Here is a 26,808-nt window from a genome sequence, read left to right on the forward strand (position 1 = left end):
TTCAAACCGGACGGTTTGCACCTGGGCAGGGCTGGAACCGATGTCCTAGAGGGAGTGTTTGCTAGTGCTGTGGGGGAGGGTTTAAACTAAAATGGCAGGGGGTTGGGAACCTGAGCAGGGAGACAGAGGAAAGGGAAACAAGGATAAAAGCAAAATATAGGAAGGAGAAAAACAAAAGTGGCAGTCAGAGAAATCAATGGTTTAAATCAAACATGGCCACAGTAAATAATAATTCTAATAGGTCTAAGAGCATTAAAAAAACAAGCCTGAAGGCTTTGTGTCTTAATGCGACGAGCATTTGTAATAAGGTGGATGAATTGGCTGTGCAAATAGAAGTAAACAAATACGATTTGTTTGGGATTACAGAAACGTGGCTCAAGGAAGGCCAGGACTGGGAACTCAACATCCAGGGGTATTCGATATTCAGGAAAGATAGGCAAAAAGGAAAGGGAGGTGGGGTAGCATTACTGGTTAAAGAAGGGATTAACACAATTGTAATGAAGGATATTAGCTCTGATGAGGTGGAATCTGTATGGGTAGAATTGAGAAATACTAAGGGGAAAAAAACGTTAGTGGGAGTGGTTTATAGACCTCCAAACAGTAAGGCGGAGGTTGGGGATGGCATTAAAAGGGAAATTAAAGAAGCGGGCAATAAGGGCACAGCAGTCATCATGGGTGACTTTAATCTACATATAGATTGGGCCAACCAAATTAGTAACAATACTGTGGAGGAGGAATTCCTGGAGTGTTTACGGGATGGTTTCCTGGACCAATATGTCGAGGAACCAACCAGAGATCAGGCCATCTTAGACTGGGTATTATGTAACGAGGAAGGATTAATTAGCAGTCTTGTTGTACGAGGCCCCTTGGGTCGGAGCGATCATAATATGATCGAATTCTTCATTAAGATGGAGAATGAAGTAGTTGACTCGGAGACTAGGGTCTTCAATTTAAATAAAGGAAACTACGATGGTCTGAGGAGCGAGTTGGGTAGGATTGATTGGGGAATTGCACTCAAAGGGTTGACGGTGGATAGGCAATGGCAAACATTCAAAGACCGAATGGATGAACTACAGAATTTGTTCATCCCAGTTTAGCATAAAAATAAAACAAAAAAGGTGACCCAACCGTGGCTAACAAGGGAAATTAGGGATAGCATAAGGTCCAAGGAGAGGACATATAAATTGGCCAGAAAAAGCAATAATCCTGAGGATTGGGAGCAGTTTAGGATTCAACAAAGGAGGACAAAGGGATTAATTAAGAAAGGGAAAATAGAATATGAGAGTAAGCTTGCAGAGAACATAAAAACTGACTGTAAAAGCTTTTATAGATATGTGAAGAGAAAAAGATTGGTGAAGTCAAGTGTAGGTCCCTTGCAGTCAGAATCGGGGGAATTTATAATGGGGAACAAAGAAATGGCAGACCAACTAAATACATATTTTGGTTCTGTCTTCACAAAGGAGGACACAAATAACCTCCCAGAGATGCCAGGGAACATAGGGTCTGATGAAAGGGTGGAACTGAAAGAAATCAGTATTTGTAGGGAAATGGTGTTAGGAAAATTGATGGGACTGAAGGCCGATAAATCCCCAGGGCCTGATAATCTACATCCCAGGGTACTTAAGGAAGTGGCCCTAGAAATAGTAGATGCATTGCTGGTCATCTTCCAGAACTCGATAGACTCTGGAACGGTACCCATGGATTGGCGGGTAGCTAATGTTACCCCACTATTCAAAAAAGGTGGTAGAGAAAAGGCGGTGAATTATAGACCGGTAAGCTTGACATCGGTAGTGGGGAAAATGCTAGAGTCCATTATAAAAGATGTAATAGCAGAGCACTTGGAAAGCAGTGACTGGATCGGACAAAGTCAACATGGATTTACAAAAGGTAAATCATGCTTGACTAATCTACTGGAATTTTTTGAGGATGTAACTGGTAAAATAGATAAGGGGGAACCAGTGGATGTGGTGTATTTGGACTTTCAGAAGGCTTTCGATAAGGTCCCGCATAAGAGATTAGTGTGCAAAATTAAGGCACATGGGATTGGGGGCAAGGTATTGACTTGGATAGAGAACTGGTTGGCGGACAGAAAGCAAAGAGTTGGAATAAACGGGTCGTTTTCCGAGTGGCAGGCAGTGACTAGTGGGGTACCGCAAGGATCGGTCCTAGGACCCCAGCTGTTCACAAAATATATTAATGATCTGGACGAGGGAATTGGATGTAATATCTCCAAATTTGCAGACGACAAAGCTGGGTGGGAGGGTATGCTGTGAGGAGGATGTTGTGAAACTCCAGTACGATTTGGACAGGTTGGGTGATTGGGCAGAAACATGGCAAATGCACGATAATGTGGATAAATGTGAGGTTATCCACTTTGGTGGCAAAAACAGGAAGGCAGACTATTATTTGAATGGCAATAGATTGGGAGAAGGGGAAGTGCAAAGAGACCTGGGTGTTCTTGTGTACCAGTCACTGAAGGTAAGCATGCAGGTGCAGCAGGCGGTTAAGAAGGCAAATGGTATATTGGCCTTCGTAGCAAGAGGGTTCGAGTACAAGAACAAGGATGTCTTGCTGCAGTTGTACAGGGCCTTGGTGAGACTGCACCTTGAGTATTGTGTGCAGTTTTGGTCGCCTTACCTGAGGAAGGACGTTCTTGCCATGGAAGGAGTGCAGCGAAGATTCACCAGGCTGATACCTGGGATGGCAGGATTGACTTATGAGGAGAGATTGTGTCGATTGGGCTTATACTCACTGGAGTTTAGAAGATTGAGAGGGGATCTCATCGAAACCTATAAAATTCTGTCAGGCCTGGACAGACTAGATGCAGGAAGGATATTTCTGATGGCCGGGGAGTCCAGAACCAGGGGTCATAGTCTAAGGATAAGGGGTAAGCCATTTAGGACTGAAATGAGGAGGAATTTCTTCACCCAGAGAGTGGTGAACCTGTGGAATTCTCTGCCACAGAGGGCGGTGGAGGCCAGTTCATTAAGTATATTCAAGAAAGAGTTGGATATATTCCTTAAGGCTAAAGGGATCAAGGGATATGGGGAGAAGGCAGGGACAGGGTACTGAATTTGGATGATCAGCCATGATCTCATTGAATGGCGGAGCAGGCTCGAAGGGCCGAATGGCCTACTCCTGCTCCTATCTTCTATGTTTCTATGTTTCAAGGGCTCCTTGGATGACGAGGGAGATAGAGAAGATGATGAAACAAAAAAAAGAGGGTGAATGATGCATGTCAGGTGAATTCTTTATGGGAGAACCAGACCAAATACAATAAGTTGAGAGGGGAAGTGAAGATGGAAATAAGATTGGCAAAGAGAGAATATGAGAGTAGAATGGCGTTTCACATAAAAAGGAACCCAAAAATCTTCTACCAGTTTCTAAACAGTAAGCGGGTAGTCAGAGGCAGGGTGGGGCCTATTCGCGACAAAGAAGGCTTAGAGGCACAGAGCAAGGCTGGACTACTCAATGAGTACTTTGTATCGGTGTTTACTAAGGAGGTGGATGCTGACAAAATATCGGTAGCAGTGGAAAAGGTAGAAGCAATGGAAGGGGTGAAAATTGATAGACAGGATGTACTAGAAAGGCTGGGTATGCTTAGAGTGGATAAGTCACCTGGTCCAGATGGCTTGCATCCCAGATTGCTAAGGGAATTGGGGGAGGAGATAGTGGAAGGGCTTGCCATAATTTTCCAATCTTCCCTAGATGCGGGGGAGGTGCCTGAGGATTGGAAAGTGACAAATGTGACACCATTGTTCAAGAAAGGGTGTAAGGACAATCCTAGTAACTACAGGCCGATCAGTTTAACATCAGTGGTGGGTAAAGTTTTAGAAACAATAATCAAGGAAAAATTAACAGGCACTTGGAGAGGTTTAAGTTAACTAAGGAGATTCAACACAGATTTATAAAAGGCAGATCATGTTTGACTAATCTAATTGAATTGAATTTTTTGATGAAATAACAGGAAGGATCGATGAAGGGAATGCAATGGATGTTGGTTACATGGATTTTAGGAAAGCATTTGACAAAGTACTACATAGAAGGCTGGTTAACAAAATTGAGGCTCATGGAATAAGTGGGTCAGTGGCAGCTTGGATAAGGAATTGGCTTAAGGATAGAAAACAGCGAGTTGTGGTAAATGGCTGTTTTTCAGACTGGAGGATGGTAGACAGTAGTGTTCCCCAAGGGTCAGTGCTGGGGCCACTGCTTTTTTTGATATATATATAAATGACCTGGATATTGGAATACAAAGTAGAATTTCTAAATTTGCTGATGACACCAAACTTGGGGGTGTGGCAAACAGTGAGGATGATGCCAATCGACTGCAACAGGACATAGAAAGGCTAGCAGAATAGGCAGATGGAATTTAATACAGAGAAGTGTGTGTTGTGTCCGTGTAGTTAATAGAGACACTGAAGGCAGGAGTTGGTTTCACAGGTGTTTACTGAACAAAGTCTGGAGGTGAACTAACTGATACAACACAATATACAGGCTTATATAGCCCGAGTGGCCATTACCGGCATTACAGTGCACAGGGGGCTCTTAAAGGCACATACACTACAATTCCTCCCCTTTTAGCCAACCAGTACATAATATTTTAAGTAATCATTAATTACATGTTACAAGAACAATAATCTACATATTGCTGCAGTTAATTAATTATAAGTCAGTCTCTCTGGAGGCTTCCTGACTCGGTCCGGATAACGCCTCGGTGGTGTAGTAGGTTCTTTTGGCAAGGCTGATTCGGCATGAATGCCAGTGTCGGGTTCATCTGGTTCCAGTATCACCGGATCGGAGGTAGATACTATGGGTATCTCTATTTCATCATTAGGCGTATAGAGTTGTGGTGTAAGTTGTCCCTTTTCGGATGACTCTATGATTTGGTCAGCATGGCGCCTTATTATGCTTTCTCCAATGTCCACGGTATACATCAGCGGTCCTAGTCGTGTGCAAATAGTTCCAGGCTGCCATTTCTCGGTACGGTAGTCCCGGGCCAAAACTTGTTGACCTATCTGGAAGGTTCTAGTTGGCCTTTCATTCATGCCTTGAAATTGCCGGTTCTCCACGTCCCTTCTGATGTTTGGCTTGATCAAATCCAGCCGGCATCTTAGGCTTCTATTGAAGAACATCATGGCGGGAGTTTGGTTTGTAACCATATGTGTTGCATTCCTGTATGCAAACAAGAAGTTATCTACCTTATGCTGAAGTTTTATGTCTTCATTGCCCATGGCCTTTATGGCCTTCTTGAAGGTCTGGACAAACCTTTCAGCCGATCCATTGGTGGTGGGATGGTATGGGGCGGACGTGTAGTGCTTAACCCCATTGTTTTTTAAGAACTTCCTGAATTCTTCGGACACAAATTGCGGTCCATTATCAGAACAGATCTGTTCAGGCAGCCCATTCCTGGCAAATATGGTCCTTAATACTGTGATGGTTTTTTCCGTGGTGGTGGAGGACATCTTTATTACCTCCGGCCACTTGGAGTGTGCATCAACCGCGATTAAGAACATTGAGTCCATAAATGGACCAGCAAAGTCGATGTGTACCCTTTGCCATGGAGATGAGGGCCACTCCCATGGATGTAGAGGGGCTTGTGGTGGAGCGTTTTGGACCTTCTGGCATCCTAGGCAGCTCTTGGTCATTTCTTCGATGTCTCCATCGATACCTGGCCACCATACAAACGCCCTGGCTATGTTCTTCATTTTCACTCCACCCAGATGCCCCTCATGAAGCTCCTTTAGAACTTTATCTTGGAGTTTGGGTGGAATCACCACTCTGGATCCACACATCAAGGTTCCTCGGCACACTGACAGCTGTTCTCTTCTTTGCGAGAATGCTGGCAACAGTAGTTCGCCATGTGCTGGCCATCCCTTCACTGTTAAATCGTAGACTCGTGAGAGTGTCGGGTCATTTCTCGTTTCCCTTTCAATGGCAGAATTTGTTACGGGTAGACATTCGACTATGGTAGAGTGAAACATCTCCACTGGGTCTACTGTAGGTGCCTCTTCTATGGTTGGCAACGGTAGGCGCGATAAACCGTCAGCATTCCCATGCTGTTTTGATCCTTTGTATTCTATGTCATATTGGTGTGCCCCTAGAAAAAGGGACCACCTCTGTAGCCTTTGCGCTGTCATAATGGGAACACCCTTTTTAGGGTTGAATATGGAGATGAGGGGTTGATGGTCCGTCAACAAGGTAAATTTATGTCCGTGTAGGTAATAGAGACACTGAAGGCAGGAGTTGGTTTCACAGGTGTTTACTGAACAAAGTCTGGAGGTGAACTAACTGATACAACACAATATACAGGCTTATATAGCCCGAGTGGCCATTACCAGCATTACAGTACACAGGGGGGCTCTTAAAGGCACATACACTTCAGTGTGAGGTTATGCATTTTGGCAGAAGGAACAGGGAGAGGCAATATACACTTAATGGCACCGTTTTAAAGAGTGTGCAGGGACAGAGGAACCTGGGAGTTAATGTGCATAGACCCCTGACGGTGGCAGGACATATTGAGAGAGTGATTAGTAAAGCATATGAGATCTTGGGCTTTATAAATAGAGGTATTGAGTACAAAAGTAGAGAAGTTATGCTGAATCTTTATAAAGCCCTGTTTTTAAAAAAATTCATTTATGGGATGTGGGCGTCGCTGGCTAGGCCTGCATTTAGTGCCCATCCCTAATTGCCCTTGAGAAGATGGTGGTGAGCCGTCTTCTTGAACCGCTGCAGTCCATATGGTGTAGGTACACCCACAATGCTGTTAGGAAGGGAGTTCCAGGATTTTGGCCCAGCGACAGTGAAGGTTAGGCCACAACTGGAGTATTATGTCCAGTTCTGGTCACCACACTTTAGGAAGGATGTGAAGGCCCTTGAGAGGGTGCAGAGGAGATTTACCAAAATGGTTCTGGGGTTGGGGGATATTAGCTACAAGGACAGGTGGCAGAAGCTGGATTTGTTTTCATTAGAGCAAAGGAGGTTGAGAGGTGAATTCATAGAGATGTACAAGATTATGACGGGTTTGGATAGGTTAGACGGGGAAAGGCTGTTCCCACTAGTTGATGGTATAAGGTCTAGGGGACACAGATTTAAGGTTTTGGGCAAGAGATACAGGGGGGACGTGAGGAAAAACTTTTTTACGCAGCGAGTTGTGAGGACCTGGAACTTGCTGCCGATGGAAGTGGTGGAAGCGGACACTGGATAGGCACTGTTATGCTCATAAATAAATAGATGTTTTCATTATGAACAGCTAGCTTGAGCTAGTCATTTATTCAGCCATGTGGACTAGTGTACAGGCATCCATCTTGACTACTGCCTTGTGGGTAGCCCACTACTAAACATACAGCTCCACCTAGTGTACCATTCTAGAATGACATGTTACTGATCATTACATTCCCCTTTCTTAGAGGTTAAACAAAATCAATATCAATCAATCATAACTAGGGTTGCAAAATTCTGGGAATTTTTAAAAGAGGAAACTTTCCATGGGAATTTTCGGGAATTTAGAGTTTTTTTACACACTGATGGTTTTTGTCTCTAACCCTTATATTATCTTTGTCGTCAAAATAGACATACTGTTCCATACAAATAAAAACAGGCTTTCAAAACTTTATTTAGGTTATAATTTTGAACTTTATTGAACCCCCACAAAAAAGACCCATCTAAAATAAAACAAAAAGAGCGTCAGCTTATTTAGCCTGTAATTTGTCCTTATTTTGTCCCTTTGAGTCTTCTACTCATGAGTCTTCTGAGTCTTCTACTCCTCATTTCTCTGACTCTGACGTGTCCATTTCCTCCTTTGTGTCAGTGTCTAGCTGTGTGGTGGACACTTCTGTATCTGGCTCAATAAGTTGTAGGTTCGCCCAGATAGCCACCAGTTTCTCCACTCTCTTGTTAGTCAGCCTGTTGCGCACCTTTGTATGCGTACCTTTGTATGCGTATTCCCAAAAAGTGACCAGTTTCGTTCAGAGGCCTCTGATGAAGGTGGGATTTGGAGCATCACCGATGCAATAGGTGACAGGGCCTCAGATGCACAAAGTCCCTTCCACCAGGTATGTGCACTGATATGCTTGCATGATTCCCATATCCCATCCCCATTCCAAAGACCTTGCTTGGTAGAGAACTTTGCCAGACTTCCCAGAACTTTGCCCACATCCAGATTGAGATGGTGTGAGAGGGTAGAAATCACACTGTAAGCGCTGTTGATCTGTTCTCCAGAAAGTATTGGTCTCCCAACATGCTTTGGGTCCAGCATGTATGCTGCAGCATGAATCGGCTTGACACAAGATTCTTGACGCGTCTATATGAATTGAACAATTGCCTTCTCCTCTGCTTTGAGCAGCAGGGATGTGGGTAGGGCAATGCTGATTTGTTCTTTTAAATCAGTAAAAAGCCTGAGAACATCTGACAAGACAGCGTCATCTCCTTCAATCTGAGCAATTGCAGATGCTACTGGTGAGAGTAGTTTAAGGCTGCTAACCACTCTCTCCCAAAACACATCATCCAGCAGTATTTTCTTGATGGTGGTTTCCATATCCCCAGACTGGGATATTGCCATTTCTTGCAGCGACTCCTTACCCTCCAGAAGGCTGTTGTACATTATGACAACACCACCCCATCTAGTGTTGTTGGGCAGCTTCAGTGTGGTGTTCTTGTTCTTTGTCATTTGCTTGGAGTTGTAGGTTGCTGCAACTACCTGTTTTCCCCTGACATACTTAACAACTTGCTTGGCTCTCTTGTACAGTGCTTCCATGGTTCTCAAACCCATGATGTCCTTGAGGAGCAGGTTAAGCCCATGAGCTGCGCACCCAATAGACGTAATATGAGGGTAGGCCTCCTCCACTTGAGCCCAAGCAGCCTTCATATTCGTAGCATTTTCAGTAACTACTGCAAAGATCTTTTGTGATCCAAGATCGTTGATGACCGCTTTCAGCTCATCAGCAATGTATGTGCCTGTGTGTCCCTAACCTGGATCTTAAAAAAACTATAGTAGTCTTACAGATGCCTGCAGGCCAATCACAATTTGATATGCAAATATTACAAATAGAGGGAGCTAATCGCTCATCCATCCAACCAATCAGGACACATTTGTTCACAGTCACACACACAAAACTTGTAATTATTAAAACAAGCCAAGTAAGAAGATAAACATATATTGATTAAGAAATTCCTTAAAATTACTAACAGAGATGGAATCTTAATAATTAAGAGAGGACCTGTGCGGAAAAAAAAAAATACAAAAAAACCAATATTATGCTAGCATATGCTTTTTTGGGCAAAATTCCCAAGCTAAACTTCCTGTGGAAAATTTCCGGAAATTTCCCGGAAACTTTCCACCCCTTTGCAACCCTAATCATAACGACATAAACATCTTCACAACAGTCAACAGATTTTCAACGCTTTATGAACTCTAAGCTTTTCATTCTTTTATTATAGTTTTCTTTGTACTCAAAGATTAAGTCTATCAGGCTTTTTTACTTCACGTGTGGATCTTCTCAGCACAGGTAAGTCTGATGTGTGTTTGTGTTAGGCAAATGTGAGACACGTCAGAAACAATCTATCATGTTCTCAATGTCCTTACTTATGCCAGGCCAATAAACAGTGTCTCTTGCTCTCCTTTTGCATTTTTCAATTCCAAGGTGTCCCTCATGAATCCTTTTGAGCATGTCTTGACGTAGAGCCTGTGGAATGACTATTCTGTTCTGTTTTAGTAATAGTCCACTTGCGACACTTAACTCTGACCTGATGTGATAGTACTTTGGACAGGAACCTTTTGGCCAACCATGATGAATGTTCTCTATTACTGTTTGTAACACTGTATCTTTTACTGTTTCTTCTGCTATTTGATTTTGTGTCTGACACGGGCAGCGCAGCAGTAACCATACTCACATGAACATCCACGTCTTCCTCAGTAGAGCTCACATGACTCATTGTGGGTACTCGGGATAGTGCATCTGCTAACACTATGTGTTTGCCTGGTGTATAGTGCATCTGCTAACACTATGTGTTTGCCTGGTGTGTAGATCAGTTCAAAGTCATATTTTTGCAGCTTCATCATGAGTCGTTGAATCCTTGGAGACATCTCATTCAGATTTTTTTTTTATGATGGCAACCAGTGGGCAGTGGTCTGTCTCAACTGTGAAGGTGGGAAGCCAATATATGTAGCCATGGAACTTTTCTAGTCCAACTACCAAGCCTAGACATTCCTTTTCAATCTGGGCGTATCGACACTCAGAATCAGTCATAGACCTGGAGGCATAGGCAACAGGCTTCCAATCTTCACCCTCTGCTTGTAGCAAGACCGCACCTAGGCCATCTTTTGATGCATCCATTGACACTTTGATTCTCTTTGTTGGATCAAAGAAGGTGAGTACAGGTGTGGTTGTCAGCACTGTTTTGAGGTTCATCCACTCTTGTTCTTGTCTTTCTGTCCATGCGAACTCATTTGTTTTATGTAGCAGGTCTCGCAGACAGACTGTCAATTAAATTTATCATCCCCATGATGCGTAGCACTCCTTTTTTGTCAGTGGGTCAGGGCATTTTGAGTATGGCGTTTACTTTTTCCATATCTGGCTCTATTCCTTCACCAGGTAGATTATCTCCTAGGAAAGTGACTTCCTGGACGCCAAACTGACACTTGGCTTTGTTGAGCTTCAGTCCATTCCGGCGTATGCTCTGTAGCACTTTAGTCAGTCTCTCATTGTGTTCTTTCAGTGTGGAGCCCCAGATGATGATGTCATCAACATAGACCCGAACTCCTTCCAGACCTTCCATTATGTGTTCCATTGCTCTATGAAAGATTTCAGATGCAGATATTATCCCAAAAGGCATTCTGAGGAAACAATTGAAGGTACAGTATTTGGTGCTCTCTTCACCCAGTTTTCGTTGCCAAAATCCTTGTGAGGCATCGAACTTTGTGAAGTATCTGGCACCTGACATTTCACTGGTGATTTCTTCTCGCTTGGGAATCTGGTAGTGTTCACGTTTTATGTTTGCATTTAAGTCCTTTGGATCCATGCATACTCTTAGATCATTGTTCTTTTTCTTTACACATACCATGGAGTTAACCCAGTCTGTTGGCTCTTCGACTTTCCTGATGACTCCTAGTGTGGTCATTCTGTCCAGTTCTTTCTTGAGCCGGTCACGCAGGGGTGCTGGAACTCTTCGTGGAGCATGTACCACTGGCTGAGCATCCTGCTTTAGCTGGATCTTGTAAGTGAATGGTAGAACTCCAAATCCTTTTAACACATCCTGGAAATTACTCACTACAGAATCCAGAGTCATCTGGTTTGCTTATGGCACAGTTTATACGGTAGACTCTCTTGACCGGTTCTAAGTCCTCACAAGCTTTGTCACCTAATAGTGAATCAAGTCCTTCAGCCACAACAGAAAACATGAGATGCACTTTGTCTTTGACTGTCACTTTAAGTCTGCATACACCTAAGCTATCTATTTTCTGTCCATTATAGTTCTTCAGTAGTACTGACTTTTTCTGTAATTTGGGCTTTTCTTTCATATTTTTAATGTCACTCATACTGATTAAGTTTGCTTTTGCCCCAGTGTCTAGTTTCAATGTAACTAATGCTCTATTTACCTGCAGTGGCATCATCCATTTGTCCTCTTTTACTGCATTAACTTTATGTTCAGCATTGTCCATTCCTGAGGGCTGCACATTTTCTGTATCCTTTTCTATATTGTCATATGACACCATTCCTACAAAAAATGTCTCACTGAAATCAGTGTCCTCAATCACATTGACTTGTTGCCCTTTCTTTGTTTTTACTTTTGAAAAGCATTGTTTGGCAAAGTGATTCTTTCCATTACATTTTGTGCACATTTTTCCAAACGCTGGGCATTGTCTTGTCTGGTGCTGGTAACCACAGCGTTTACCATTTAAAATTCCATCCTCCGATTGCTTTGCATTTCTGTTCTGCCCATGTTTCTTCCCCTTGTAGGACACAGCACCGACAGCAGCACAGTCATTCATTACAGTTGCATTATTATTAATTTCACTGAAAGTCTTTGCGTGCTGTTGAGCTAGCTCACTGGCATGGCATATTTTCACAGCATCCTCCAATGTTAGTTCAGTTTCTCTCAACAAACGTTCCCTGACTTTGTTATCATGAATACCAAACACAATCTGGTCACGAATCATGGATGATTTCAGTTCAGAGAAATTACATGTCTGTGCTTTCAGTTTCAGATCAGTCACAAAGCTATCAAAAGTCTCCTTTTGCTGCTGTGTCCGTGAACGGAACACATATAGGTCTCGTTCTTTTTGGGAGAAGAATGTGTATCAAACTTCTTTAGCATATCGTCCATTTTTTCTCTGTCCTCCTCTTGATCAAATACAAACGTATTAAATACCTCTATCACCTGCGGGCCTGCAACCGTGAGCAGTAACGCTATTTTCCTTGCGTCTGGTATCGTACCGAACCCGATGGCAGCAATGTAGAGTTCAAATTGTTGTTTGAAATTCCGCCAATTGCAGTCGACATTTCCCGTGAGTTTCAAACCCTCCGGTAGCTTCAAATTCTCCATGTCGCGTTTCACAATATTCAGCAGATATTACCAATCCTGGTACCATGTTATGTTCATAAATAAATAGACGTTTTCATTATGAACAGCTAGCTTGAGCTAGTTATTTATTCAGCCATGTGGACTAGTGTACAGGCATCCATCTTGACTATGGCCTTGTGGGTAGCCCACTACTAAACATACAGCTCCACCTAGTGTACCATTCTAGAATGACATGTTACTGATCATTACAGGCACTTTGCAGGGCTACAGCGGGGGAATGGGACTGACTGGTTTCCTCTGCAGCGAGAGACTCGATGGGCCAAATGGCCTCCTTCTGTGCCTCTATGAAAGACTAAGGTAATAGATTGGAAAAGAGCAAATTATGAGGAAATGAGGGCGGAACTAAAGCTAAAATTTTGAAAAATAGAGAGACAGAAAATCAGTAGTGTTCAAAAGAAATGTATTCCACTAAAAGCCGAAAAGAAGCAAGCTAATTATGGGGTACCGTGGATGAGTAAAGAACTAAAAGGAAAAATTTAATTTAAAGAGAAAGACTTAGGTCTAGATTTTCAGTGTGCCGTGAGGCGGGCTTTTAGGCGGGCGGAGGGCAAAAATCCCAAAATCGGGGGTCCCGACACCATCCCGCCCAAAACCCGCCTCCACGTAAGTTTCAGAGGAGGCGGGTACTCGCCCCGCACTGGGACCTGCCGACTCGAGGCGGGAAGGGATTAGTGCTAATTAACTGCCTGTTAACAGGCAGTTTTTAGCCTAATCCCTATTTTGAGGGGTGTCGTGTGGGATTCTCAATGGTGAGAGTTCTAACTGAGTCTGTGTAGAAGGACTCAGGTTATAAGTCAGACTGTCAGTGTTTGACAGCTTCAAACAGCTGTGAAACACTGATATTTCATCTGTCAAGATCTGTTGCCGGGTGGCCCTTAATTGGCCTGCTGAGCCCGCTGGGCGGGCTCAACAAGGTCAATCAAGGGAAATCGCGTGGATTGGCCGGACGTCGATGTAGGTGGGACTAAAACCCGAAAGTTGTAGTTCCGCCTCCTTCCCGACAGCTTAATGAAAATCGACCCCTTAGGTACTAAAGGAGAGGAGGACAAGTGGGAATACAAAGAACTTTGGAGAGAACATTAAAAGAAAACATCAGGAAGGCAAAGAGAAGTTATAAAATCAAATTTTGAAGGAATATGTTCTATAGAGACATAAGTAACAAAAGGAAAATTGAAGTAGGGATGGGGCCACTAAAGGATGAGCAAGATAAACTCTCAAGTAATGACAGAAAAATGGTAGAAGTATTGAATAACTACTTCACCTCAGTTTTTACTAAACAGTTCACTAGAGGATCAGCTTCAAAAGAATATTAATACCGTTGGGATTGAAAGGGAGAAAATAATTGACACACTAGCAAAACAAAAAGAGGATAAAACCCCAGGTCTGGATGGTATGCAACCACGAATACTCAAGGAAACTAGGGAGGAGATAGCAAAGACACTAGTTTAAATGTCAGCTGTGGTTCGGTTGGTAACACCCTCTCCTCTGAGTCAGTAGGTTGTGGGTTCAAGCCCCACTCCAGAGACTTCTGCATAAAAATCTGGCTGACACTCCAGTGCAGTACTGAGGGAGCGCTGCACTGATGGAGGTGTCGTTTTTTGGATGAGACGTTAAACCGAGGCCCCATCTGCTCTCTCTCGGGGACGTAAAAGATCCCATGGCACTATTCTGAAGAGGAGCAAGGGAATTATCCCAAGTGTTCTGGCCAATATTTATCCCTCAATCAACATCACTAAAACAGATTATCTGGTCATTATCACATTGATGTCTGTGGGAGCTTGCTGTGTGCAAATTGGCTGCCGCGTTTCCTACATTACAACAGTGACAGTACTTCATTGGCTGTAAAGCACTTTGGGATGTCCGGTGGTCGTGAAAGGCACTATATAAATGCAAGTCTTTATATGTACAAAAGTTCCATAGGAGAGTGGGTAGTGCCAGAGGACTGGGGGGACAACTAATGTTGTTCCTATATACATAAAGGGAGATAGAAGAAAACCTGGGAAATATAAACCAGTCAGCTTAATGTCAGTTATAGGAAAGATATTGGAATCTATACTAAAAGAAGTGATAGAACATCTAGAGACAGAAAATATAATTTAAAAAGTCAGCTGGATTCCGAAAGGCTAAGTCATGCTTAAATACCTTGATAGAATTCTTTGAAGAGGTAACGGGTAACAGAAAGAGTAGACAAGAGTAATGCAATAGATGTCATATACTTTGATTTTCTAAAAAATCAGGTACCACACGGTAGGCTCATGACAAAGGTTAGGGCATGTGGAGTCAGAGGTCAAATAGCTGAATGGATAGCAAATTGGCTAAAAAATGGAAAGCAGAGAGTAGGGGTATAGGGTAGTTATTCAGATGGTAGAAAGCGGTATTCCACAAGGATCAGTGCTGGGACCACAGTTATTTAAAGTTTACATTAACGTTTTGGACTTGGGATTAAGTAACTCAGTATCAAAATTTGCAGATGATACCAGACTGGGGGTGTGGATATAGCTAAGATTGAGGAAGAATGCAACATAATACAGGAAGAAATTAGGAAACTTGCAGACTGGGTAGTTAAGTGGCAAATTAATTTAACGTAGATAAATGTGAGGTGATGCACTTTGGTAGGAAAAACAGAAACATCACCTACACCTTAGAAAATAAGAAACTGAATGGGGTAGAAAAGGGTTTTAGGGATACAGATGAACAAATCATTAAAAGCAGCATCGCAGATCAGCAAATTAATTAAAAATGCTACAAAGCACTAGGATTTATTTCAAGGGGGTATACAATTCAAAAGTAGTCAGGTTATTGTACAGGACTCTGGTCAGGCTGCACTATGCACAATTCTGGTCTTCATACTATAAAAAGAACATAGAAGCACTGGAGAAAGTGCAAAAAAGATTTACAAGAATGGTACCAGAACTGAGCGATTACAGCTATCAGGAAAAATTGAACAAGTTGGGGCTTTTTTCTTTAGAAAAGAGAAGACTTGGAGGTATTTAACATTATGAATAGGTTGGACAGGATAGATGTGGAGAGAATGTTTCCACTTGTGGGAGAATCTAAAACTTGGGGCCATAAATACAAGATATTTACTAATAAATTCAGTAGGGAAATAAGGAGAAATTTCTTTACTCAGAGTGGTTAGAATGTGGAACTCACTACCAAAGGAAGTGGTTGAGGCAAATAGCTTCGATGCTTTCAAAAAGAAACTAGAGAAGTACATGAGAGAAAAGGGAGTAGAAAGATATGCTGAAAGGCTGAGATGAGGTAGATGGAATGGGAGGAGACTCGTGTGGAGTATAAACACCAACACAGACTAGTTGGGCCGAATGGCCTGTTTCTGTGCTGTACATTCTATGTAAGTAACACACCATGCTACTCTTCCTTTCAATTAAAGACATTTTCCCTGTTATTGCCTCCTGCAGGTTTCTGTGGTACACTTGAAAGTGATGTAGTTCAGAAAGACTTTCATATAAGGATATTAAAGGTGTTTTCAATGTAATTACTAGAGGTTTATGGGGTAATCGCTACTAGAAAATTGCCCAGTAGTTATTGAAAATTAATCTTTTGTTCCCATGTATTGCAAGACATTCAGGTTGTCTCAGTTTATAGAGTTCAGACCCGTGGAACAGACAACTTGAGACAAAGATTTCAGGGTAAACTATTTTTGACTTAAAATCAACAAGAGTTTACAACTAAGTACCCAAAATACAACCCATACTCAAATCATTTACCTGTTATAAGCAAGCACGCATGGAATGACAACCGTACTCAAATCATTTACTTTAAGCTCAAGTGATCAAAAGCAACCACATACGTTAACACCAGTGAGCGGTCAATTCAGCAAGGACTAGACGTATGACTTTAACTGGCAACTGACCAAGTTCCCCTCGACTGCAGCAGTGAGTGGTCAAGTTACAGCATCTTTTATACCCCAAAGCTTGGCAACTCGCCCACAGCATTCATGTCCCGAACTGTGTGAATAGCGTTGTTTTCTCTTGCTCCTTTCCTATCTGTTTTGAGTTGATAAGTTAACCAAGGCCAGACGTTCAGGGGCTGGAAAAAGTCCTTGTTTTTGCATCTGAGGGTTGACTCCTTGTTCTCTCAGAACTTTTCAAGATCTTATCTTTTGGAGGAAAATAACAGCTTGCAAGCACATCATTTACTTTTACAAATGTTTAGCCAAGATGTTTCTTGCCCTCAAAGCTTGTCAGTACATTTGGTCACTTTTTAGATTCAAGTCAAGTTTACTGTGAACGGTGTATTCTTACAGTATTCTGTACTTTTTAAGTACCAAGATTTGTTTAGTGTTAGTTCCTTGTAATTAATTTTGAAGGTATTTCTATAAGATTTGCTCTTTCTGCAGACAAGGACTTCAACTCTCAATGATCCTCTGCTGTTGCAGAGTCGAAGCAAGAATGAGGAAGACAATGCTATACTGCAATGTCAAAAAGGTTTGTGGAATTGATTAAAAATTGGATTTCAGTACATGGGAGTAGTTTTTCAGGTGAGAAAATTAGACCCTTTAGCTGGGGATGGAGAAGAGCTTCGCTTTAAACTGTATCGGGGTAGCATAGTAACTATAAAGTATGCTTTGACCTTCTTTAGATATAAAACAATATTTAATATTTCAACATTGATTCCTTATCTTCGACCATACTTAAAATGGAATATAGAATACAAAATACCAGATCACTATTGTTTTCATTATTCAACTAATTTGAATAATTTCCTGCTATAGCAAAGCAAATGGCTTTTTTATATTCACATATTACTTTTATTGGCAACAAATTTGGGCCAATTAAGCCTCCTTCAGTTGATAAATCAGTGAGTCTGAAGGGTCAATGGTGAAAGTAGTCTATCAAAATAGAAAGTGTAAATCAGAGAAGAGAGTTGTAATACTGATTTTTTTTTTTTTAAACATTGATGACTGGTAGAACCAGTTGTCCTGTAAGCATTACAAGAAAGGGAAAAACAGGTGGTGGCACACTGTTATTTTTCCTGTATGATTCTGGGTTTGATCTGTGTTCCTGCAACTCTAGCCTCTTGTGCATTCCCAACTCCTTTTGCCCCACTATTGGCAGCTGTCTGAGCCCTAAGCTCTGAAATTCCCTCTCTAAACTTCTCTACCTTTCCACTTCTCTGCTACTTCAAGAATCTCCTTGAAAACCTACCTCTTTGATCAAGCTTTTAGTCACCCGTCCGAATATCTCCTCCAATGGCTCCGCATCCATTTTTGTCTGATTACGCTTCTGTGAAGTGTCTTGGAACATTTTTCTATGTTAAAGGCGTGATATAAATCTAAGTTGTTATTTGTGGAGACTAGTGGGTTGAAAGTCTCATTCTGTCTCTCTTTTTTCATCTATTTCATTCTTTTCACACAGGAACATTACTCCATAAAGAATGGGTTGGGGCCCAGCACAAACTGGCAACGAATTGGTACTAAATTGTAATTGGGCGCTGGTTTCGAAATTGGAAAGTAAATTGCCTTGGCTCAGTATGGAGTAGTCTTCTGAGATTAGGGTTAATTGCTGGAGAGATGTGACCCTGCAGAGTATCTCCTAGAGTGTTTTAGTTTGGATTGCGTGCCAGGATGAAAATAAAATTGCTCCAACTCTAGCACTAATATTTCAAACACAAATAATATTTTTTTGAAGAGAAAAGTAATTCAGCAAGATATAGAAAAAGAGGAAGAACTAGATAAAAACCTGATCCCAATTAGTTCAGCTCTGGTATCTTTGAGCAACTCTGGGGTTTGTGCTAAAAAAGAAAAAAAGCTCTGTCCTCTCTTTGATCTCAATGAAGCAGAAAAAGAGCAGATATGACAGATGTCAGATTGAGAATACAAGTGAGAATCAGGCTGAATATAGAAAGTTCAGTCAGGAAGTAAAAGAGGGGCAAAGAGAGAATATGAGAAAAGATTGGTAGCTAACATAAAAGGAAATTCAAAATTCTCCTATAGGCATATAAATAGTAAACGGGTAGTAAGAGGAGGGGTGGAGCCGATTAGGGACCAAAAAGGAGACCTATGCATGGAGGCAGAGGGCATGACTGAGGTACTAAATGAGTACTTTGGCAGCATCTTCTTCCTTGGTAAAGACAGATGCAAAGTCATAGTAAAAGTAGTAGTGGACATACCGGATGAGATAAAAATTGATAGAGGAGATAGAAAGGCTGTCTGTACTTAAAGTTGATAAGTCACCAGGACCGGATGGGATGTATCCTACGATGCTGAAGGAAGTTAAGGAGGAAATTGTGGCAGTACTGGCCATAATCTTCCAATCCTCCTTCGATACCGGGGTGGTGCCAGAGGACTGGAGAATTGCAAATTACACCCTTGTTCAAAAAAGGGCGTAACACAGGAATTACAGGCCAGTCAATTTAACCTCGGTAGTGGGGAAGCTTTTAGAAACGATAATCTGGGACAAAGTTAACAGTCACTTGGACAAGTGTGGATTAATTAAGGAAAGCTAGCATGGATTTGTTAAAGGCAAATCTAACTTGATCGAGTTTTTTGATGAGGTAACAGAAAGGATTAATGAGGGCAATGCAGTTGATGTGGTGTATATGGACTTCCAAAAGGCATTTAATAAAGTGCCACATGATAGGCTTGGCAGCAAAGTTGAAGCCCAAGGAATAAAAGGGACAGTGGCAGCATAGATACAAAATTGGCTAAATGACAGGAAACAGAGTAGTGATGAACAGTTGTTTTGCAGGCTGGAGGAAGGTATACAGTGGTGTTCCCCAGGGGTCGGTAGTAGGACCACTGATTTTCTTCATTTATATTAGTGACTTGGACTTGGGTGCACAGGCACAATTTCAAAATTTGCAGATGACACAAAACTTGGAAGTATAGTGAACAGTGAGGAGGATGGTGATAGACTTCAAGAAGACAGACAGGCTGGTGAAATGGATGGACATGTGGCAGATGAAATTTACGCAGAAAAGTGCGAAGTGATGCATTTTGGTAGGAAGAACGAGGAGAGGCAATATAAACTGAAGGGTACAATCCTAAAGGGGGTGCAGGAACAGAGAGATCTGGGGGTATATGTGCACAAATTGTTGAAGGTGGCAGGGCAGGTTGAGAAAGGGGTTAAAAAAGCATACGGGATCCTGGGCTTCATAAATAGAGGCCAGTTTGGCATAAAAATAAAACAAAAAAGGTGACTCAACCATGGCTAACAAGGGAAATTAGGGATAGCATAAGGTCCAAGGAGAGGACATATAAATTGGCCAGAAAAAGCAATAATCCTGAGGGTTGGGAGCAGTTTAAGATTCAACAAAGGAGGACAAAGGGATTAATTAAGAAAGGGAAAATAGAATATGAGAGTAGGCCCTTCGAGCCTGCTCCGCCATTCAATGAGATCATGGCTGATCATCCAAATTCAGTACCCTGTCCCTGCCTTCTCCCCATATCCCTTGATCCCTTTAGCCTTAAGAAATATATCCAACTCTTTCTTGAAGATACTTAATGAACTGACCTTCACCACTCTCTGGGTGAAGAAATTCCTCCTCATTTCAGTCCTAAATGGCCTACCACTTATCCTTAGACTGTGACCCCTGGTTCTGGACTCCCCGGCCATCAGAAACATCCTTCCTGCATCTAGTCTGTCCAGGCCTGACAGAATTTTATAGGTTTCGATGAGATCCCCTCTCAATCTTCTAAACTCCAGTGAGTATGAGCCCAATCGACACAATCTCTCCTCATACGTCATTCCTGCCATCCCAGGTATCAGCCTGGTGAATCTTCGCTGCACTCCTTCCATTGGCAAGAACGTCCTTCCTCAGGTAAGGCGACCAAAACTGCACACAATACTCAAGGTGCGGTCTCACCAAGGCCCTGTACAACTGTAGCAAGACATCCTTGTTCCTGTACTCGAACCCTCTTGCTACGAAGGCCAACATACCATTTGCCTTCTTAACCGCCTGCTGCACCTGCATGCTTACCTTCAGCGACTGGTGCACAAGAACACCCAGGTCTCTTTGCACTTCCCCTTCTTCCAATCTATTGCCATTCAAATAATAATCTGCCTTCCTGTTTTTGCCACCAAAGTGGATAACCTCACATTTATCCACATTATAGTGCATTTGCCATGTTTTTGCCCAATCACCCAACCTGTCCAAATCGTACTGGAGTTTCACAACATCCTCCTCACAGCATACCCTCCCACCCAGCTTTGTGTCGTCTGCAAATTTGGAGATATTACACCCAATTCCCTCGTCCAGATCATTAATATATTTTGTGAACAGCTGGGGTCCTAGGACCGATCCTTGCGGTACCCCACTAGTCACTGCCTGCCACTCGGAAAATGACCCGTTTATTCCAACTCTTTGCTTTCTGTCCGCCAACCAGTTCTCTATCCAAGTCAATACCTTGCCCCCAATCCCATGTGCCTTAACCTTACACACTGATCTCTTATGCGGGACCTTATCGAAAGCCTTCTGAAAGTCCAAATACACCACATCCACTGGTTCTCCCTTATCTATTTTACCAGTTACATCCTCAAAAAATTCCAGTAGATTAGTCAAGCATGATTTACCTTTTGTAAATCCATGTTGACTTTGTCCGATCCAGTCACTGCTTTCCAAGTGCTCTGCTATTACATCTTTTATAATGGACTCTAGCATTTTCCCCACTACCGATGTCAAGCTTACCGGTCTATAATTCCCCGCCTTTTCTCTACCACCTTTTTTGAATAGTGGGGTAACATTAGCTACCCGCCAATCCATGGGTACCGTTCCAGAGTCTATCGAGTTCTGGAAGATGACCAGCAATGCATCTACTATTTCTAGGGCCACTTCCTTAAGTACCCTGGGATGTAGATTATCAGGCCCTGGGGATTTATCGGCCTTCAGTCCCATCAATTTTCCTAACACCATTTCCCTACAAATACTGATTTCTTTCAGTTCCACCCTTTCATCAGACCCTATGTTCCCCGGCATCTCTGGGAGGTTATTTGTGTCCTCCTTTGTGAAGACAGAACCAAAATATGTATTTAGTTGGTCTGCCATTTCTTTGTTCCCCATTATAAATTCCCCCGATTCTGACTGCAAGGGACCTACGCTTGACTTCACCAATCTTTTTCTCTTCACATATCTATAAAAGCTTTTACAGCCAGTTTTTATGTTCTCTGCAAGCTTACTCTCATATTCTATTTTCCCTTTCTTAATTAATCCCTTTGTCCTCTTTTGTTGAATCCTAAACTGCTCCCAACCCTCAGGATTATTGCTTTTTCTGGCCAATTTATATGTCCTCTCCTTGGACCTTATGCTATCCCTAATTTCCCTTGTTAGCCACGGTTGGGTCACCTTTTTTGTTTTATTTTTATGCCAAACTGGGATGAACAAATTCTGTAGTTCATCCATTCGGTCTTTGAATGTTTGCCATTGCCTATCCACCATCAACCCTTTGAGTGCAATTCCCCAATCAATCCTACCCAACTCGCTCCTCAGACCATCGTAGTTTCCTTTATTTAAATTGAGGACCCTAGTCTCCGAGTCAACTACTTCATTCTCCATCTTAATGAAGAATTCGATCATATTATGATCGCTCTGACCCAAGGGGCCTCGTACAACAAGACTGCTAATTAATCCGTCCTCGTTACATAATACCCAGTCTAAGATGGCCTGATCTCTGGTTGGTTCCTCGACATATTGGTCCAGGAAACCATCCTGTAAACACTCCAGGAATTCCTCCTCCACAGTATTGTTACTAATTTGGTTGGCCCAATCTATATGTAGATTAAAGTCACCCATGATGACTGCTGTGCCCTTATTGCCCGCTTCTTTAATTTCCCTTTTAATGCCATCCCCAACCTCCGCCTTACTGTTTGGAGGTCTATAAACCATTCCCACTAACGTTTTTTCCCCTTAGTATTTCTCAATTCTACCCATACAGATTCCACCTCATCAGAGCTAATATCCTTCATTACAATTGTGTTAATCCCTTCTTTAACCAGTAATGCTACCCCACCTCCCTTTCCTTTTTGCCTATCTTTCCTGAATATCGAATACCCCTGGATGTTGAGTTCCCAGTCCTGGCCTTCCTTGAGCCACGTTTCCGTAATCCCAAACAAATCGTATTTGTTTACTTCTATTTGCGCAGCCAATTCATCCACCTTATTACAAATGCTCGTCGCATTAAGACACAAAGCCTTCAGGCTTGTTTTTTTAACGCTCTTAGACCTATTAGAATTATTATTTACTGTGGCCATGTTTGATTTAAACCATTGATTTCTCTGACTGCCACTTTTGTTTTTCTCCTTCCTATCTTTTGCTTTTATCCTTGTTTCCCTTTCCTCTGTCTCCCTGCTCAGGTTCCCAACCCCCTGCCATTTTAGTTTAAACCCTCCCCCACAGCACTAGCAAACACTCCCTCTAGGACATCGGTTCCAGCCCTGCCCAGGTGCAAACCGTCCGGTTTGAACTGGTCCCACCTCCCCCAGAACCGGTTCCAATGTCCCAGGAACTTGAATCCCTCCCCCTGGCACCATTCCTCGAGCCACGTATTCATCTGAAGTATCCTTCTATTTCTACTCTGACTAGCATGTGGCACTGGTAGCAATCCTGAGATTACTACCTTTGAGGTCCTGTTTTTTAATTTATCTCCTAACTCCCTATATTCCGCTTTTAGGACCTCATCCCACTTTTTACCGATATCGTTGGTGCCTATATGCACCACGACAACTGGCTGTTCACCCTCCCCTTCCAAGATGATCTGCAGCCGCTCGGAGACATCCTTGACCCTTGCACCAGGGAGGCAACACACCATCCTGGAGTCTCGTTTGCGGCCGCAGAAACGCCTATCTATTCCCCTTACAATTGAATCCCCTATTACTATAGCTCTACCCCTCTTTTTCCTCCCATTCTGTGCAGCAGAGCCACCCCTGGTGCCAGGAAGTTGGCTGCTGCTGCCTTCCTCTGATAAGCCATCACCCCCCCCAACAGTACTCAAAGTGGTGTATCTGTTGGAGAGGGGCATGGCCACCCCTGCACTACCTGCCTGCGCCTAGTACTCTGCCTGTTGGTCACCCGTTCCCTTTCTTCCTGTCCAACCTCTACCTGCGGTGTGTCCAACTCCGTAAATGTGCTATTCACGATGTCCTGAGCATCGTGAACGCTCCAGTGCCGCAATGCAGTCTGTCAGTAGCAGCAGCTGGATGCACTTCCTGCACACGTAGTTGTCAAGGACACAGGAAGTGTCCAAGTTCCCACATATCGCAGGAGGAGCAGATCACGGAGCCCGGCTGTCCTGCCATGACTTACCCTTTGATTGATTTAATTTAAATTCAATTAATTAATCCCACTAATTACACTACATTTAACTGGTTTACCAACAGTCCCTCCTACACTAGAGAGACCTTAGAAACTATAAACCAGAGTTAAAGTTTAAAAAAAGAGAGAAATACTCACCAACCAATCACTTACCTGCTTCCTGGTGACGTCACACTTGGCTTACTTTTTACCTCTCTCCCCTGCTGTTGAATTGGTATGCCTCGCCTCGCCCCTCCTTTTAAAGTTGCCGCGCTGCTTGTACCTCACGCAGGTCCGCTCTGGTCGGGCGTCGCTGCTCACTCCACTCCCAGGTCAGCCGCTGTGGTCGGGCCTCGCCTCGCCCCTCCTTTTAAAGTTGCCGCGCTGCTTGTACCTCACGCAGGTCCGCTCTGGTGTTTGCAACCATCTTCAGCCAGAAGTGCCAAGTGGATGATCCATATCTGCCTACTCCTGGGGACCCACCATCACAGAAGCCAGTCTTCAGCCAATTCGATTCAATCCACGTGATAGCAAGAAACGGCTGAGCGCACTGGATATAGCAAAGGCTATGGGCCCCGACAACATCCCAACTATCATGCTGAAGACTTGTGCTCCAGAACTAGCCGCGCCTCTAGCCAAGCTGTTCTAGTACAGCTACAATACTGGCATCTATCTGACAATGTGGAAAACTGCCCAGCTATGTCCTGTCCACAAAAAGCGGGACAAATCCAATCCGGCCAATTACTGCCCCATCAGTCTACTCTCAATCATCAGCAAAGTGATGTAAGGTGTCATCGACAGTGCTATCAAGCGGCACTTACTCACCAATAACTTGCTCAGTGCTGCCCAGTTTGGGTTCCGCCAAGACCACTCTGCTCCCGACCTCATTACAGCCTTGGTCCAAACATGGACAAAGGAGCTGAATTCCAGAGGTGAGGTGAGAATGACTGCCCTTGACATCAAGGCAGCATTTGACTGAATGTGGCATCAAGGAGCCCTAGTAAAATTGAAGCCAATGGGAATCGGGGGGGAAAACGCTCCAGTGGCTGGAGTCATACCTAGCACAAAGGAAGGTGGTTGAAGGTCAATCATCACAGCCCCAGGACATCACTGCAGGAGTTCCTCAGGGCAGTGTCCTAAGCCCAACAATCTTCAGCTGCTTCATCAATGACCTTCCCTCCAACATAAGGTCAGAAATGGGGATGTTCGCTGATGACTGCACAGTGTTCAGCTCCATTCACAACTCTTCAGATAACGAAGCAATCCATGCCCGCATACAACAAGACCTGGACGACGTTCAAGCTTGGGCTGATAAGTGGCAGGTAACATTCGCGCCACAGAAGTGCCAGGCAATGATTTTCTCCAACAAGCATCTAACCACCTCACCTTGATATTCAACGGTATTACCATCGCCGAATCCCCCACCATCAACATCCTGGGGGTCACCATTGATCAGAAACTTAACTGGACCAGCCACATAAATATTGTGGCAACAAGAGCAGGTCAGAGGCTGGGTATTCTGTGGCGAGCGTCTCACCTCCTGACTCCCCAAAGCGATTCTACCATCTACAAGGCACAAATAAGGAGTGTGACGAAATACTCTCCACTTGCCTGGATGAGTGCAGCTCCAACAACACTCAAGAAGCTCAACACCATCCAGGACAAAGCAGCCCGCTTGATTGGCACCCCATCCACCACCTTAAATATTCACTCCCTCCACCACCGGCATACCGTAAGCTGCAGTGTGTACCATCTACAAGATGCATTGCAGCAACTCCCAAACCCGTGACCTCTTCCACCTAGAAGGACAAGGGCAGCAGGCGCATGGGAACACCACCACCACCACCAAGTTCCCCTCCAAGTCACGCACCATCTTGACTTAGAACATAAGAAATAGGAGCAGGAGTAGGCCAATCGGCCCCTCGAGCCTGCTCCACCATTCAATAAGATCATGGCTGATCTGATCCTAACCTCAAATCTTCTATCACTCTCCATCCACCCGAACCCATGTGATCTCCCGGGAGAGGCGAAAAACCAGATAAAAAACCCAATGGCCAATTTGGGAGAAAAAATCTGGGAAATTCCTCTCCAACCCATCTAGGCGATCGAAACTCGTCCAGGAGATCACTCTGTCCCTATATTTTCTACAGTACTTACCTTCTGTAAAGGCGATCTCCACCCCAGCCAGGAACAGGAATAAAACCATCTCCTGAAATCTAACACAGAATTAGAACACAAGAAGTAGGAGCAGAACCAGGCTACATGGCCCCTGGGAAGTACATCGCCGATCCTTCATCGTCGCTGGGTCAAAATCCTGGAACTCCCTCCCTAACAGCACTGTGGGAGTACCTTCACCACATGAACTGCAGCGGTTCAAGAAGGCAGCTCACCACCACCTTCTCAAGGGCAATTAGGGATGGGCAATAAATGCTGGCCTTGCCAGCGACGCACACATCCCATATACGAATAAAAAAAAAACATTCTATGTTGTGTAAATGTTGTAGTTTTGAAGGGAAAGGTTAATCTTTCCTTAGAAAAAAACTTGACTGTAGTCTGGAGCAGGAAACTTGCTTTATATCTGCCCTTTAAAAGAAAGACCATTACAGGTTATTAGAAGAAGCTGTTGTGGGTGAAGGCACACAAGTGGTAGGTAATGACCACCTCGGAGAAGAGTAAGCCATGCTATGTCCCCTGACCTTCAGGCACTATCATTACCAAGTTCCCCGCCATCAACATGTTGGGAATCACCATTGACCTTAACTGGACCATATCAACACCATGTCTACAAGAGGGGGCAGAGGCTGGGAACTCTTGTGTCTGGCTAACCTCCTGACCCCTTAGACCCTCTCCACCATCTACAAGGCTTGAGCCAGGAGTGTTATGAAATACTCACCACTCACCTGGATGGGTGCAGCTGTAACAATGCTCTAGGGACTGAAAACCACCCAGAACAGAGCAGTTTGTTTGTTCAGCACCCTGCCA

The 26,808-nt window shown here is 43.4% G+C and overlaps 1 protein-coding gene across 1 annotated transcript in view; it reads left to right on the plus strand.

Annotated features, from left to right (window-relative positions):
• fam228a (family with sequence similarity 228 member A) overlaps positions 1-26,808 on the plus strand; it is a 68,992-nt gene that overhangs the window by 25,953 nt on the left and 16,231 nt on the right. Inside the window, exon 6 of the mRNA XM_085997085.1 lies at positions 16,940-17,027. Coding sequence (XP_085853211.1) covers positions 16,940-17,027 — 88 coding nt within the window. The remainder of the gene's footprint in view (positions 1-16,939; positions 17,028-26,808) is intronic.

The sequence above is a fragment of the Somniosus microcephalus genome, chromosome 9 (genome assembly GCF_052327205.1).
Source record: "Somniosus microcephalus isolate GS21.2 chromosome 9, FLI_Smic_1.0, whole genome shotgun sequence".
NCBI lineage: Eukaryota > Metazoa > Chordata > Chondrichthyes > Squaliformes > Somniosidae > Somniosus > Somniosus microcephalus.